General features: G+C 46.5%; 1 protein-coding gene across 5 annotated transcripts in view; it reads right to left on the reverse strand.

Moving 5' to 3' along the window:
* The window catches only part of HNF1B (HNF1 homeobox B), a 53,028-nt gene that overhangs the window by 14,890 nt on the left and 20,394 nt on the right, over positions 1 to 17,744 (reverse strand). For 3 of the 5 annotated variants that reach the window (XM_036450997.2, XM_036450996.2, XM_036450994.2), the window contains exons 5-6: positions 6,344 to 6,504; positions 1,106 to 1,238 (exon numbers count right to left, since the gene is read on the reverse strand). In XM_036450997.2, coding sequence (XP_036306890.1) covers positions 1,106 to 1,238; positions 6,344 to 6,504 — 294 coding nt within the window. Of the gene's footprint in view, positions 1 to 1,105; positions 1,242 to 6,343; positions 6,505 to 17,744 lie in introns of all 5 variants that reach the window. The other 2 variants (XM_036450995.2, XM_036450993.2) reach the window with 1 other exon arrangement.

The raw sequence follows: 17,744 nt of genomic DNA on the forward strand, positions 1-17,744 counted from the left end.
GGATAAGGTGAGAGCCACACATACTCATTCAGACCATCTGTGTGCCTCCTGTGGGCCTCGGCCTGGTCTGCCCTTAAAAAGCATACGAAGTCATTCTCTTCAGAAGCGACCCAAGTTGCTATCCTGGCTAAAGGTGGTTTAGGGAGAGTGGAGGGAAGGAGAGGAAAAGGCAGAAGAGGTGGCCAACTTGGGTACTTGTCACAAGGGAGGCCATGAGTCCAATGGGGAAGTCCCAGAAAGGAAGATGAGCCATGTGCCACCCTTAGATTTCTCCCGAGACTTCCCAGGAATACTTTCCAGAGTCACAGTGATGTCTTGGCCTGAGCTGTCATTATGCAGCTGAAAATACACTGAATACCAATCAAGGTTAAAACTCTCCCAGAGGCACTCATGGATACAGCCTCTGTCTGCCCTCCCATGCCCTGAAATGGCCCATGTGGGATGGGCACAGGCTCCCTGTAGAATATGAGCCTTCTGGAGCTGGAAGGACCTGACCCATCTCCCCATCTTCAAGACATGGGCATCCACAACCTATTTCTCCTTAAAACCCAGAGATGCTATGACTATTTCCCTTGGAGTTCACCTTGGGCCAAAGAGGTCGCATCTGATCACACAAATTTCATTTAGAAGGAAGCCCATCATGTATTGCTCCATCTTCACCAACACAAACATTAGACAACATCCTGGAGAATCTCCCACATACTTAGGGATAGACAAAAGTATAAACGACAGTATTATACTTACTCATCATGCCTTATAGACTGACAAGTATGTCTACGCACACTGTCATTGATCAGCAACCCATTTTACAGATTAGGAAACTGAACCTCACAACGATTCAATGATTGGAACCTAGAAGCACCAGCTGGTAAGCTGTGATCAAGATTCAACTCCATCGCATAATTTTTTTTTCTTGTTTTAGGATAAACAATCCAAATATTGCTGAGGAGCGAGATAAGAAACTAAACAAGGTGAATCAAACCCACAAGTGGTGGGTGAGTTTGAAGGGGGTCTTCTTTAGTCCTTTTTTTTTTTTAACCAGTTGACTCACTTCCCATGCTACTTCTCTGTGCCCTCGAGTTTTCTGATAAAGAACAAGGCTTACTTTGTGCAATGGCCATGACTCCAGAGAGGGGTGTCATGATGAGGTTTTGAGATTGCTGGGGGTTATGGTGGGACAGGCTGTGGATATTCGTCAAGGTGCTGACGGGGGGCAAACCACCTCCTGAGACGGAGATCTGCTGGAAAGAAAAAACAAGAGTAGCATAAGTGGAATTAAAACTGCAAACAGCAGTGTCCAAAATGACACCACTCAGCAATTCCTTAGCACGACTAATTAATGGATGAATTCATTCAATCACTCATTCACTCAATAACAATTATTAAGCACTTACTTCCAGGTCGGAACTGTTCTAAGTGCTGAAGATAAGAGCAGTAAAAAAAAAATAGACAATAATCCCTTCCCTTATGGTGCTTCCCTTTGTTGACTATCTTAGAGTTACCAGCCTGCCTTACTGATTCTTCTGCCCATGAGTATTATATGGTTGTCACTTGCTCACTTCAGAAGTATCCTCTGTCCTGCTCTATGCCTTCTATGTTATTGGTGCTAAAGACATATGATGGTTAAAAAATAATAAATGAAGAAATATTCTGGGATTCCCCAGTGAGAGCAGGTTAGGGACCAGAGAGGAGCTCAGGGAAGCTCTCGCGGACTACAAGCTCTGCCACGCACTGCTCAGACATTAACACACAAACCTCACCATAGTCCTATGAGGCAGATACTCCTGCCACTCCCATTTCACTGATGGGAAAACTAAGGCTCAGCATAGACATGCAAATTGCTTAAGATTCAACTACTAGTAAATGGTACATCTGGTATTTAAGCTTGGGACTATCAGACTTTAGGACTCAGGTTTTTACCTTTTATATAAAGCTTTTTTCCCACCCCTGTACCTATTACTAAGGGTTGGGGAAGATCAGCTAGTATCGAGCTTCTCTACTTTTTCAAATCTCTACTATGCATTAGAATTTTCTTTTGTCAAGTAGCTGATATTGTATTGCTAGATGAGCTGTGGGCCTCAGTTATAACCATTCTGTTTTACCATTACATTCTAGTGGCAGATTAGTAAGAAAAAGCTAATGGCATTTATGTGTTAACTTCATACACGGCCACTCTGAATCTTTTCTTGACAATTGATTCCTTTTATTTATTCCTAAAAGTGTCTTTTCCATTTTGATTCTTTTCATTTCCAAGTGTATAATGGTATCATAAGCATATAATGCTGATAGGGTCTCTTATGTGCTAGTACTAATATGTGTACAGGTCATATTGCATTGGTTGGTATAAATAATAACAGCTGTAATCAATGTACTTGCTGTGAATCTGATGTTACCAGAAATGCTTCCAATGTTTTCCCATTAATTATAAGAAACTGATAAGTTACACATACACACACTCTCTCTTTTTTTCATGACAAACCAGACTACAATTTACAGTTTTAACATAATTTTTAAAAATTATTAAGACATCCCCCCTCATTCTGAATTAATCCAGACATTCTGGATGGCATCAGGAATCCTAAGAGGTGCGTTAGGGTTAGGATACACACATCAGATGTAGTCCAGTTTTTCTTCTAACTCTTGTTACCCAGAACTGCTCGGATTATAGGTCTCCCACCAGCACCGAGGTAAGATACCATCTCCCTTCTCTCCTGCCCTTCTGATCAGCCCCATAGCTTCCAAGGTTAATTTGAAAAAGAAAGAAAGAAAAAACCAAACAGGTTTGTTTGTGTTTTCAAAATGAGCATCAAGAAGTGAGTTAGGGGTCATGTGACCAAGAAGGAATTCCAGCCACATCAAACAAGAGAAAACCAGCCTGTTCGCTGGACTTGTTTTTCAAAATGTCAGAGCCATTAAAAAAAAAAAAAAGTCAGTAATGTGCCTTCAGACTTTCCTTGGGTAATGCAGTCCTTCAGAAAAAGTCAAAGAAGTGACAGTGATCTCTGCCAGTTCTTGGGTTTAGTGGTGAAAGAGAAACGTGGGTGCCAATGATACAAACAACGTAAACGTGGACGGCTGTAGAATTCGTAAAGTGCTTTCATTGACTGCCCTGGAGAGAGACTGACACCAAGAGGCAAGGCATTATGATGATTGCCCTTATGTTCCAGATTAAGAAAACGATCTTCAAAGAATTGAGAAACTAGTTTATGTCATTTGACTAGTAATCGAGGAAGCCAGAATCCAAACCCAGTTTTGCTGGAGTTTAAATAACACCCACTTACTATGTCTGGGTAATCTTGGTCAAATTCCTTCCCACTCTAAAATGCAACCATTATTTTCCTCCCTCCCTCCCTCCCTCCCGAGTGTTAGGGAAGGGGTGAGACACAGAGAGAGAAGCATTGACTTGAGAGAGACACATTGATTGGTTGCCTCCCATGTGTCTCTGACCAGGGCTGGGATGAAGCCTGCAACTGTGGTACGTGCCCTTGACCAGAATCAAACCTGGGACCCTTCAGTCCTCAGGCCCACACTCTATCCACTGAGCCAAACCGGCTAGGGCTGCAACCATTATTTTTTATTTGCCTCCAGAACGAATGGAAGCCAGGGGGCTGCTAAGGATATCAGTCATGATCCTTACATGATAATTCAGAGAACTTGAATTAATGCTGCCAAGTGCAGTCCTTTCACTATGCCAGCTGCTTTACCTGCCTACAACTTATGAGGTTGGTATTATTCTCCCTACTTTGCACACAAATGTGCCCAAGTGGTAGAGTTGGCATTGAAAGCAACTACCTGACTCTGAGGCCTGAGCTTTTCGCCATTAGGTCACACTGCTTTGATGCTGTGAAAATAGCCAGTACATGCTTTAAAAACACACACAAAAAAACAAGGTTCAACATGCACAGACTGCAACCATAGCCCTGGCCAGCTCTTTGTCAACGCATGCCATCTGGGCAGGGGTGGAGCACAGAAAGAACAAAACGGAGCGCAAATGGATCAGCATTATTTCCAAAACCAATATCTGGAGGAAGACTGCGAATGCAAGTCCTACTGAAAGCACACATTCCTTGCACAGGCCTTACCCAAAGAACAGCGGAGCGATAAACCATTCTCATACCCATGACCCCTTTTCCCCCTTCATTTTACAGATGAAACTGAAGTTGAGCAATACCCATCCTATTGCTGATAAATAGCAGAGCCCAAGATTTGGACACACTGGTCCCCATGCCTGAATTATTGTTGCCTTGGTGGACCAAGATCTGTTAGATATTAACAGAAAACAGACGTAACATATGAGCCAGGGTGTTGGAGACAGGTGAAAAGCTGGTTCCTGCACACAAGCTTCCAGGTGTTTGCCAAGGCTGAGGTGTGCTGTCTTGGTCAGTCGTCAATCCAAGAATGTACTGCCCATCAGGGCACTGTCAAGCAGAACAGCAAAAAGAAAGCGTGTCTGCAGGCTGCCCTTGGGGTAGCCCTGCCTGGGTGAGGCAGGCTGCCTCTTAGGAGGTCCAGGGGGAGGGTTCAAAGGGATACTCCAAGGAAAACATCCACTGAGAAGTCAAGACCTCTTTCTTCTACAAGGCTCCTTCTCTAAGGAAGCCTGGGTAATCCCTACGTGTTTGGGTCTCAAAGTGACTCTTGAGAACTCATACAGACTTGCCTGTGCCTCTCACAAGGTAGCCGAGACAAACTGTTCTCCATGGAGAAGCTGAAGGCAAAAGGGGGAGCCAGGAGGCTGCAAAACGCCTCCCCCAGGGTCCTCCTTTCCCTTATTTTGCAGACACCCTGCCAGGGAGATCAGCTCGGGTGCCCTGAAACCAGCGTTGGCCAGGCCAGCTCTCTCCTCAGAAACTACACTTTGTTTTCCCTCCGGGGAGCTGGGACTCAATCACCTGTGACTCACCATTCCTGTGTTGCCCATACAGCACACACGTCAAGGTCTAAAATGGCATCTGCTCCCTGGCCCTTCCCCCCACTCCGGCCTCCACCACCTCTGGGTCAGACACCTTGAGGGAATACATGCAGCTCCACCTTGAGCATAGAAGCCAGGAACCTGCCCCTCCCCCCCCCTCACTCTGCCTGAAACACAGAGCATGACCAAAGACTAAAGTTTTCCATTTCCTACCCTTACCGATGTCGTAATGCCTGTGTTTGCTCATGGGCCGCTCTCCCCTGTAATTGTGCTGCTAGAGGATTCGAACCTTGAAAATTCAAACTCAGAGAGTCCATTCCTCACCAAGTGTGCTTAACTTACATCTGGGCATGGACTGTGGTTATGGATATAGAAAACGTCATTCAAAGAGAATAACACTAATGTTAACATAACAACAATACTGCCACTCCCCCCCCCCCCCCTTTTAAATATGTTTTTTCTGATTTCAGGGAGGAAGGGAGAGGGAGAGAGAGAGAAACATCAATGATGAGAGATTCATTGATCAGTTGGCTCTTGCACACCCCGTATTGAGGATTGAGCCTGCAACCCGGGCATGTGCCCTGACAGGGAATGGAACTGACCTCCCCGGTCATAGGTCAACGCTCAACCCCTGAGCCTCACCAGCTGGGCCACACCGTCACTTATTGAATATTTACCTTACCAAACACTGCGCTGAGCACTTCCTATGTTACCGCCTTTGTCTCTTCAGTAGCCCTGTTGTTACTACCTCCATTTTATAGATGAGAAAGAGACCTGGAGTGGCTCAGTAACCTGCTCCAGGCTATACAGCTATTAAGTGCTGGAGCTTGGATTTGAATTGTCACTGTAACTTCAAAGTCGGTGCTTCTCACCCACCCTGTAAGCACTGCCCCACCCCGTGTGCCATTCTGTGCCAGATCGTCACTAGCATGCCATCCAATGCTCTTCAAAATCCCTGTTCAAGAAGGCTCTCCCCGCCTGCCATCCACTAAATCCTGACTTAATTACTCTCCTTGCCAGCACCAGTGTTTGGTGAAGAGAAAAAGCGAGGCCCTCTCTGGGTTAGAAAAACTGGCTTGGGAGGCCTTGGGTTGGGGGTGGTGGTGAATGAACATTTTATCAACACAAATGTCATTGGCAGCTCCAAAGCAAACAGTGTCCCACCCGGCCTGCTCCTTTATGAGGCATTCGATCAATAAAATGAGAGCAGAGCTCTGTCAGATTTATTGGCTGGGTTCAATCCGAACACCTCTTCCACCCGCCAAAGGCTGGGTCACCCATTCTACCTTCCCATTCCGACTCTGGGCAGCCCCCATCTTCCCCAGTAGGGCTACAATGGCTCATTGTTTGAGGCAGGCCTTGTGAGAAGTTGTGTTTGTTTTGCCTCTTATCTTATCAGCTCCAGAGCTACAATGGCCCAGGTGTACTCACCATTTTACCATCAGGTGAGAGGAGATTGTGGCCTGGGTCCAAGCTGGCTGGAGAAACTTGCTGTAAAACAGACTGGCTGGTCACCATGGCGCTGTTGCCATGGTGACTGATTGTAGAGGAGGAAGTGACCTCATTGTTTCCCTGTTGGCTGTAGCGCACTCCTGCAAAACAAGGCAGACCCAACCGTGAACATTAGTGCCACCAGGGCCCCAGAATACTTAACTCCACTCCTCCCCTTGTTCTCAAACGAGTGGATGACAGGAAAACAAAATTGCTTTCTTCTCCTCTGTCTACCCACAAGAAATATTGGCGGCCTTTTTCTAGGGGAAAGGCCTTTATTGGGTTTTGCAATGTAAGCTCCATGAGGGCAGGACATTTTGCTCATTGGTGCATCTCCAGTGGCTTGGCACTTGGTAGCACCTCAGTAAATACGTGTCAAGTGAATGAATTCTGCTTGTTGCTGCATTAGCATAGTTCTTTTAGGATTCAGGGTTTTTTCCTTCCTGGCTGGAATATTTTTTTTTTTATTCTTCAAAATGCATCTCTCGGCTATGTTGCAAAGTATGAGTTAACCTATTTGACAAAGAGGCACTCACCCAATGACCCTTGAAAGAGCCATAGCAAAATGCATCTGTCTCTGTGCACCACTGTTTTGGCTGAGCCCAAAAGGCCTGGGGGTCACAGGCAAAGCAGGACAGGGATGGGGCTGCAGCTAGGAGTCTTTGGCTCTGGGACTCCCATTCCTTTGACTGACTTTCAGGGCACAGGGGCAGGCTGGGGGATGGGGCAGCAGCACACACAGGTGGGATGTAGGTGCTTAGTGTGTACTGTGGTTTGGTCTGTAAGGGAGGGGAGAACCAAGCATGTTTGAATATAACCTTACTGCCCTGACCCACCCTCTTGCTCAGGAAAGGGAAGATGCTGGGTAGAGATCAGACAACTGAAGGAAGCAGAAGCTGGACAAAGAACCTGGGTAAGTTTGCAGAATCAAAGTCCTGCTTGATGTGCCCACCAGACAGCCAAAGACAAAGCTGATGTGGCTGGGCAGCTCATTCTAAGCTCAAAGCATAGAGAGTGTTTTTGTGTTTTGCTTTGGGTTTGACATAAAAAGGGTTGGGGGACGCTGTTCTGCAAGGGAGGCAGACTGGATGTTCTAGGCATGAACTCATTTGGAGAGGTGGGCCAACTATTTGGCTGTACTTCTCCTTTTGCCCAGTTTCCCAAGATAAAACATAACTTTTTAAAGTATATTAATTCTAGTTATAGAGATAAAGAACCATTGAACAGACTATCAAACTACAGCAGGAAGGCATGGGAGGTTGGGGCGGGGAGGGGGGGGGCTGTAAGATCAACTGAAGGACTTGTATGCATGCATATGGACATAACCAATGGATACAAGATAACGGGGGGCAGGTGAAGGCATATGCTGGGGGGTAAGGGAGGCTGGGGGGAGGTCAAGGGGGGGAAAAGGAGATATAAGTACTATTATTTGTAATGCTTCAAACAATAAAAATAAAAAGTAAAGTATATTAATTCTGCTTATCTGTCTCTCCCCCTTCCCGCCTCTGCTCCTTCCCAAAGAGGCTACAAAGACCCCCAGAAGCCATGTAAGCTGTCATAACTGCAGCCTCCAATCCACTAAGACAAAGCTTGCCAACAGGGGACCCAAGCCAGTTTCTCTTGGATCCCCTAAAGGACACTATCCAAGGCTGATATGGCCTGAAGCTTATGAGGGCTGGGAGAAGACAAATAAGTGCTAAAGCAGGGCTCTAACCTTCAAGAGCAACGTGTTTGACTATCAAGTGGTTGAACGCACGCTCTACGGGCTTCTACTATTGGTTGTTTTCCCCATCCTTTGATTCAAGGGGCTCTTAATGGGGGCGGTGTTGATAGTGGGGCAGCACTAACGTTCAGTAGCTATTGGTCTGGGCCTTTACACTTTTGGGGAATTAGAGGAGCCATGAAGTTAAAAGAAAGGAAGGCTTCCACATCTCCAAATCAGCACCCCCTGCCTAGTCCTGTCTGTCTTCCTTTGCGCTGACCTGCAACCCCCTGCTTTCCTATTTATCACCCTCTCCTTTGTCCCACTGGATTAAATGAGGTCCTTTTTCTCCACTCCCATTAGCCCATAGTATTGCTATAGGGAAGAAGAAAGACCCGAAGCTTGTGAGCTCAGAAGTCAGAGCTATGTTCAATGGAAAGGAGGGAAGCAGACTTCAAATCGGTGAAAGAATTTTCTAACGAGGAGCAGCGGTGGGAAGACTGTGGGCTATGGAGCTAGACAAACTCAGGTTCAAATCTTGACTTTGCTCTTAACATACGTGTAATCTTGGGAAATTTTTCTCTCTGTGCCTTAATAGTTTCCTCTCATAAAATGGAGAGAATGCTTTCCTATTTTCATATTAGAGATATCACCTAGAAAGTTCCTAGCACAATGCTCAATAAATGGCAACCACTAAGGGAGATGCTGGGGGAAGGTGTTGGTATAGGAATAGACCCCAAAATATGTGCCCAAGACTCAAGCATTTTAGACAACGTAAGGCAGGTTCTAAGCACTGAGTGGAATTACCTATCCATGGAGAATAGTTTCCAGAGCATCCAAACCTAGTGGACTACTGAGGCCCTCTGGTCCTCTCCTCTCCTTTTGGAGCAACTGGACTTCCCCTTGTCTTTCTCCTGCTTTCTCTGACTCCCTGACTAGCTATTTACCTCCCCAAGATGCTCTGCTCCTGAGAGAGTGGTGATAACGCTGGGAGTCAGGTGTGCTTTCGCCCCCAGCCTGTCCCCATCATCGATTCAGTCTCAAGTCAAACAGACTCTGGTTGTAGCCTATTTAGTTTGGCTGAAGGAAGAGGGCCAGCCCGCTGATGATCAAATATGGGTCACTGGGAGGCTTCTCCCCTGCCACAGGCTACATAATTATTTATTTAAAAATAATTAACCAAAGATATGCACAGGAAACAAAAGCCTTCTTCACAAGAGAGTCTGGCAGGAGAGAGCCAAGGGCCATTTGTACAGCCCAAGGTTGCTGTGGTTTTCAAACACTGTCTTCTTCCCCAGCAGAGCTTCAGCATGTGAGAAACAAAACAGGGGACCTGCTCTGTCTGCGCACGGTTGGGCCTAGACCTCTGTACATTCCTTTAAAGACCCCTGGCTGACGGGTAGTGTCTGCGCATTAGGAATCCATGTTTTGATCTTCACTCTGCCATCCATGTATTGGGTGAACTCTAGCTTCCTCATCTGTAAGCCAGAGGGCTTCCCACGGTGGAGAGAGGGCTATTTCACTGTAGAGTGTGGTGGGAACTAGACACGAGGCCATGCATCAGCTCTGCATGTACCTAAAACCCTTCCCACTGATGCTTTTCTCACCTGGAACTGAGTAATCACTCTGGGCCCTGTAATCAGCCAAGTGCCTGATTTGGGGAGGGGTTTGGCGGTGGAGGGTGTATCACAAGGCTGGTGCTCTTATTAAAGGAAGGAGAGGCCAGGTGCTTGTGTATTTCACAAACTCAGAAGAGGGCTTGAGATGAGAATGAAAGCAGAAGTCTCAGGAGCCAGGCAACCTGGGTTTAAACCTTGGCTCTACCACATAATAGCTGTGTGACCTTGGGGAAGTTACTTCACCTCCCTGAACTTCGGTTTCTTTACTGTTAACATTCACCCCTTAGCTTATTGGGAAGAAGACTGAGGAGTTAACGGATGTCAAAGAACCCAGGCCATGCTTGGCACATAGCAGTTGCTCAAGACACATCCGTTCCTCCTCCTTTGGAACTGTCTTTCTCTAAATGACATTCTTAGAAAGGCTGATTTGAGCACATGCCAGGCACTGTGTTAAGAAGTGAAATGTCATCTTCCCTTTTCCTTCACCATTGTAAGCTCTGAAAATAAATATGCTGTGTGGACTCTGGTTTAATATTAACGGGCCAAAGATGCCAGCTTAATAGCCCCAGAGGCCCCATAGGAGAAATGACAAGGCCAGAAGGTGGCCATATACCCTCCACTCACTTCCTGGCTCAGGTCACCAATTGAGCACGTCCCTATCCCTGACCCTATGAACCACAGCAGGTATGTCCAGCAGCAGACGTTATCTCAGCTGGGATCTAAAGATATCCCAGAGGCCCCGGCGAGGTTACGTACTTTCACCTGTTCCTAGTTCTCAGCATCATGGATAATGGTGCTATTCCTGAATTCCTGGAAGCATGTGGGACAGAGACAAATCATTTGCTTTTTCATATGGGCCCGCCATTCCTCACACAGGCCCTGACACCTGCTGCCTCTGTGCCTTTGCTTATGCTGTTCCTTCTGCCTGGAAAGCTCTTCCCTTCTTTTCCATGTCACATCCTATAAGAGAGCTAAATGTCACCTCCTCTGGGAAGTTTTCCTTGATTCGTCCTGGTAGTTATCCGCTCCGTTCTGTGTATGGGAATGTAGTAGAGACTCTTAATGCTCTGATGATATCTTTACTTGTCTTCCCCTCTTAAAGGAAGAGATGGCCTTTACTCATTTTTGCACCCTCAGAGCCTACCAGAAGGCCTGAAACGGGGACTATTTATTGAATGAACCTTCAGCAACTTTGAGTATTCATGCCTCACAACAAGGAAGCATCCCTCTGGCAGAAAGAGAAAATATAGTCAGTTCTGCAGTAAAGTTTGTACTGAAAGTGTGGGTTTCTTTCACGTCTACTGATATATTAGAAAATAATTTAAATGCAACATGAATTTCGCATTTGAAGAATCCAGACATCTGTACCCACCTGAATGGAGCTACACAGAAATACATTAAACACACTTGTGTGCATAAGCGTGCATTCCGCTCCCCCCGCTCAAAAACGTCTACTGCCCACCATCAGTTCACTGCATGTGCCATAAGCTGCATCTGTCCACATCTGGAGCCACAACTTTCCTTCCGATTTCCACTACCCTTAGCCCACCGCTTCATGGTAGCTCACAAGTTGCAACCCTTCTGACACCCACATCCACAGGCAAACTTTGGGACTTTTTCAAGACCAAGTGCCATATTTATTATCTCACAGCATTTATCTAGTCCTTAATCACTTATCAGGAGTAAAACCTTGCTGATGTTTTCTATTAGATTCTTATCTGTTTAAAAGGTGTCACTGATGGAGTTTTTAAAAAAACATATATTTTATTGATTTTTTACAGAAAGGAAGAGAGAGGGATAGAGTAAAAACATAGATGGGAGAGAATCATCGATCAGCTGCCTCCTGCACACTCCCTACTGGGTATGTGCCCGCAACCTTGGCTGGAATCGAACCCGGGACCTTCCAGTCCGCTGACCGACGCTCTATCCACTGAGCCAAACTGGTTTTGGCTACTGACGGAGTTTTTGAGTATTGTGCCCTCCACCCCATTTCCCCCCATAAGCCCTGTGGGTTTTATGGTGTGATTTGACAAAACATGGTGGCTTTGATGATGCATATGCTGGGTTCTATAGAACTGGCTGTGCACCTGTCTTCAAAGACACACACCAGTTGCCTTACAGAGGGGAGCTGCTCAGTGTGTAACCACAGAGATTGTTCAGAAACCTGCGCTCAGGGACTTAGAACCACAGCTCACGGAGCCCGGGTATCTAACCCAGCTCTCCAGGAGCTTGAAAAAGCAGCTGAGACTCCAATGCCACAATTCCAGAAACCAAAAGGCACCAGTGTCTAGACTCTACACACACTTTGAACTAATTCTTTCTATCTCTCTGCTTTGACTCTGGGCCTGTGAGCTTTGGGGCCTTGACATTTTTGTCTCTAAAGTGGCCAAACAGATCTTCCTTCTTCAGAAGCCAGAAGAATGAATGAATAAAGCAAGGTTAGAAAAGCACCGGGTTTTCCTGGGAGAGAAAAATGCTGGGCAAACAGAAGAGTAATGTCAGCCCGGAAAGCATGGCCAGAATTACTCACTTAGCGAGAAGAGGAGGGGAAGTGGGGTTTCCAGGGCAATGACAGGCTCAGCTTGGCCCTCGTGTGGTCTCTGGCACTGAAGCCTGGGGTCCCTTCCACTGGGGTCTGGGAGCTGCACCCAGAATCTGGTGGGATGCCTTCCACCCTTGACATTTCAAAGCCAATCTCCCATCCCTGATAATGCAGGAATGTTCCTCTAGCTGGTGGACCTCTGCCAGCAGGAGCGAGCGTCCCAGCCACCAACAGAGTAAACATTACTCAACTGGCCAGGGCTCTGTCACACACATTCTTCCCCTGTGTTCCTAACCTCACGCAGAGCAGAGCGCAGCCCAACACTGTTGGGTCTAAAAACTGGGAATTAGACTCCAGGCAAAGGAGAAAGTCCTTCCAAAAGGAAACAGCCATGTCCATCAGTTGTGGTAGACAGCGCTGTCTTTCCAAAAAAGGTTGGGGAGGGGACCCAGAGGAACCAGCCAGTCTTGAGGGCTCAGCACTGAGTCTTAAGAAATCCACTCCCTCTTTTTGCAAAGAAGAATCGCTTTCTTGAGGAGAGAGGCAGAGACAGGAATGACGCAGTCTAGTGCACTTCTGAGACACACGTTTGGAATAAAAGAGTGTGGACCATTCCCTGGCTCGAGACTGACAACTCCAGAAGGCTCTCAAATGAGTTAGCATTGCTGCCTCAGTTTCCTCATTGATAGCACAGGACTATTGCCAGTTCTTATTAATATTCCTGCCTCTGCAGGAATTAAAGAATGTGGGCAAAGAGTTTAAAAATCTGAAAGTCCAGGAGGAAAAAGCTGATGCAAGATGAAAGTAATTTAAACACTGGGCTGGCTTCAAATCCAGATGTCTTTCTACCTGAGGTGGCTTACTGAGGAGCCCAATTCATAAGAGGAGAAACACAGACAGGCCTACAGGGATGGTAAACATTCTTGAACTCAAGGAGCAAAAGTGGAGTGATACTTAAGGGGAAGCCCACAAACTGGTTTTCTTATAAAAATCAAAGCAAATGTAACCAAGAAAAGAGGGGGGAAAAAGTCTTCCATCAAAAGCATCTTGGCTGAGAACAGAAGCTAATGTACACGGTGCACCTGTGGGAAGGTACAAGGGACACAAACGCCACCAGCTCCACCAGCCAGCACCACCGTCAGATGGTTTGCGATGGACACTTCAGCCTAGAAGCCAGGCTGGCATTTAAGAACTTGAGAAGTCCTCACATATGGGAGTGTTTGACACTGTCTGCTTCTCAGAGTGTCACGGGTAGGGGGTCAGGTGACTGAGTGGAGAGCTGAGGTTCGAGGAGGAGGAGGAGACCCTCTTGCTAAGGGTCTCCCAGCAAGTCAGTGGTCCTTTGAAGCTGACCCTTCTCCCTTCTCCCCACAAGCTCCAAATGGACTCCAGATATGTTGAGACGTCTATAGTTCCAAAACAGTTTGAAACTATCCTATGTGTTTACTTGTTTCTTGGCTGTCTCTCTCATTGGAATGAACAAAAGCCCAGTGAGGGCAGGGCCTCAGCATCTTGCACAGAGCCTAGCCTGGAAGGCTCCCAGAAGTATTTGTTGAATGTGTAAGTGATGGGTGAATGGCCTACACCTCAACTCGAAGGGCTCCACGCTCCCTTCCTCTGTAGTCTGAGTTGAGCAGTGGAGAAGTGATAGGGGTACATTTATCTTCTGAATCTCCTGGTTTTTCTGAGGTTAGGGAGAGGCATGTGTTTTTAAGGAGGAAGAGAGAAGGAGAAAGTGAGATTAAAATATAATCTCAAAGAAGTAGTAGTATGGACACATTTGGGCGCTGTGAAGATGGGAGGTGCGTGTGCTGAGGAGTGAGTGTGACACAGCAGGCCTGCCTTTTCACACCGGAGTTTTGGACAGTGCTTTATCTATAAAGGGCCGATGAGATGTCTCCGAGGACCTCGCCCATTCTCTACTTCTTGGGGCCTCCTCATAGCACCCCTTAATTACCTAGGATGCCGTCAGGGGCATGGGAACGGGTGCTTCCATGAGCCCAGGATTACCTTTTCTAAAGGTTTTGGGCTATGGGTGGGGACCCCAAATTTAGGCTCATCATGTTAGAATCCAGTCTTAGGCCCCCTGGGTTGATTTGGGGATAAGGATCATCAATTAATGAGTGACTTAAATGCCTCCTTCTCCAAAGGAATCTAGAGTAAAACTAGGAAGGGTTACCGGTGGCCATCGCGAGGCCTACAGCTGTGGGGACAGACAGAGCCCTGCGATGGCCTGGCTCCGCAGGTCTCTTTCCAAGAGGCTGCCTTTGCAGGCAGGGGCCATCTGGCTGCAACAAAGGCCCCTGGGCTTGGCTGACGAGGAGAATGATGCTGCTTCTTGTGGGTCTGGGCTACAGGGGGGAAGGCTATAAAGCCATCAGCAGACTGGCCACTGGGTGTCCACACAAAAGTTAGGCCCTATAAACAGACATCTGTATTGTGACTAAAAGGCTAATAAAATTGCCTTAGAAAAGAGAGGTTTTCCACTGCGACCTATTCATAAGCAGGACCCTACTGGGAAGTGACACGGAGGGAGAAGATCCTTTGAGGCAAGTGTCAGAGCTGCCTTGTTAAGGGCGTTTGCCTGGCCAGACCCCGGCCTCTTCATCACCGTTGGTGAGGACAGTGCCATCAGCATTATCATCATTATCATCATCACCATCATCATGACAGACAGCCACTGATCACCAGCTCATGGATGCTGGGCCCAGGGAGCACCAGGTGTTGGGCACTAAGACTCTGAAGGTGAATGACTACTGACTTCCATTGAGGAGGAGCTCCAGTGAAGTGCTCAGGGAGCACCCTGGAGAGCTGGTGGCTGCCTGGAGCTGGGCAGTTTCCTTTCTGCTTTTCTAAATGATCCTGATTTGCACAAAAAAAAAAAAAAAAGTCCAGTCCCTTTTCTAAACCTCAGTTCACTCAATAGAAACTTAGGAAGAGCTGTTCTAGCTCTTTTCTTGCCCAAGAGATTATAAAAGGAACTAATCTAGTAGAACATAAAACTAACTAGAAGAACTAAACTAGTAGACTATCTAAACTGGTAAAAGATTAGGGAGAAAGAATAACAAATATGTTCTTCAAAAAATTCCTGGTAGCATTTAATGTTAAGGGTTTTTTGTTTGTTTGTTTTTGTTTTTTTGATTGAGCAGAATTAATGGAGGCAGAGCAAATGGCATTGTTCCTAGAAAAAGAAAACTATGCTTTAAATAATAAATGCTCAGTCTAACTCTGAAATTGAATAACAGATTATAAAACAGGGGATTCAGGTATTAAGCTTCTGGACAGAAAGCCCTCTATAATATCTATCTCCCTTCCACAAACACATGGGCTGTCTATCATGTTCCGGGCCCAGGGCTATGGACTGAGGACACAGTGGTGAAGAAAGCAAGTTCGCGTTTACATGTGAATGTGACTGCCCACGCCTCTGACACGTGGAATACATACGTACTGAACTAGATTTTCAGAGACTTCGGAGACCATCTTCCTCACAGTGAGAATACGAGTTACTTTTTCTCTGATGGGTTGGAATGCAAACCCTTGCTGTAGGATTCTCAAGAAGGAGGAGGAGGAGAAGGCTCCATCTTGAGACAAATGAAGCACCTATTTTGTGCCCATCATGCAAACTGATGTTGCATACATAGATGCTGTTCAGAGGTTTTCCACCCTTGCTGAGCAAGAGGTCACTGGACTTCACTGCCAACCCCACTCAATAGGAAGAGGCACCTGCAGTAGGCAGGGACGGAAGGCAGGGGCAAGCAAGCTGCCACTCAAAGGCCCCGAAAGTGTTAACTTGCAGCGGTTATAGGTCTCTCGTTTATACCCATTATAAATCTGTTTATTGTGACTGGCCCCACCCAATCTTCTGGTGCTGTAAAGCTCTATTGGTCCCTAATAAAGGTGGAAGGCCTCTAACAGCACACAATTCCTGAAATGGGGAAGGAGCAAGAGGGAGCAAGAGGGAGAGAGACAGATGAGGAGCGTAACAATAAAATATCACAACGGTAAACTTCCCTCTGTTAATTCAAGCAGCAGAGTCCTGGGCCCCAAGACTGGATGCTCTACACAATCTCCAAATAAGAACCTGTCCGGCCCTAACAGGTTTGGCTCAGTGGATACAGCATCGGCTTACGGACCCAAGGGTCCCAGGTTCAATTCTGGTCAAGAGCATGTACCTTGGTTGCGGGCACATACCCATTAGGGAGTATGAAAGAGGAAGCTGATTGATGTTTCTCTCTCATTGATGTTTCTAACTCTCTATCCCTCTCCCTTCCTCTCTGTAAAAAAAAAAAAAAAAAAAAAAAAAAAAAAAATATATATATATATATATATACACACACACACACACACACACACACACACACACACACACACATATTTTTTAAAGAACCTGTTCGAGCTGAAAACCCTCACTTGCCAGAATCCCCGAGATTTGCTCAAGGTCATCTCTGCTCCTTAGTGACTCAGGTCTCCTGAATCCTACTTCAGGGCCCCTCATCTCAGCTGCCTCATGCAATAAGGGGCTGTCAGGATGATTGCCAACCCCTTCAGAACCCTCTTGTTCCATCAAGCCTACTGGTGCACAGTCCTGACTCTCCATCTAAATCTCTTAGGGAGTTTGTTGGAACTTCACATGCCTGACCCTCTTCCCCAAATTCTGACTCTAAAACGTGAGTGGGGGAGCCATGGATATTTTTAATGAGCTCCCCAGATGCCTTTTATGTGGCCTGGGAAGGAGATTGAGAACCACTCAGGTTTCACTGTTTCTGATGTCGCAAATAACAAGCAGGGTTCGTGAAAAGGGAAAATTCCAGGGAGAAACTGCAAACCATACCCTGGTCAAGAACCCAGAGAGATCCAAGCTCTTCCTCCTTTCAATGCCCTGAGGGTTCCCGAGTCAACCCAATCCATCACACCTTCCTTGGGAGGCACTATACTTGGCTTTAGGAGTGGCTTACCATATATATATTTTTAAATATATTTTATTGGTTTTTTACAGAGAAGAAGAGAGAGGGATAGAGTTAGAAACATCGATGAGAGAGAATCATCTATCAGCTGCCTCTTGCACACCCCCTACTGGGGATGTGCCCGCAACTGAGGTACATGCCCCTGATGGGAATCAAACCTGGGACCTTTCAGTCCGCAGGCCGACACTCTTATCTACTGTGCCAAACCGGTTTCAGAGGCTTACCATATTTAAGCCTTACAACAGCCCTAAGGAGATAGGTATTGTGATCCCCATTTTACAGATAAAGAAGCTGAGGCTAAAAAAATAAAATAAAATAAAAAGTGAAGTCACTTGTTTGACAGTGACAGAACCACACTTCAAGCCCAACCCGGTTTTGGGTGCTACACCTTGCTACCCACACATACCCGCCTGAGGGTAGTCCTGACGTGGGGCTGCCTGTACCCACCTTGCCTTGGGGGATGCAGACACCCTTTGGGGAAGTCATTAAACACTAAAGATTGAATGGTGTTCCT

This window comes from Pipistrellus kuhlii, unplaced genomic scaffold, assembly GCF_014108245.1.
Source record: "Pipistrellus kuhlii isolate mPipKuh1 unplaced genomic scaffold, mPipKuh1.p scaffold_m20_p_22, whole genome shotgun sequence".
In the NCBI taxonomy this organism is placed as follows: Eukaryota; Metazoa; Chordata; class Mammalia; order Chiroptera; family Vespertilionidae; genus Pipistrellus; species Pipistrellus kuhlii.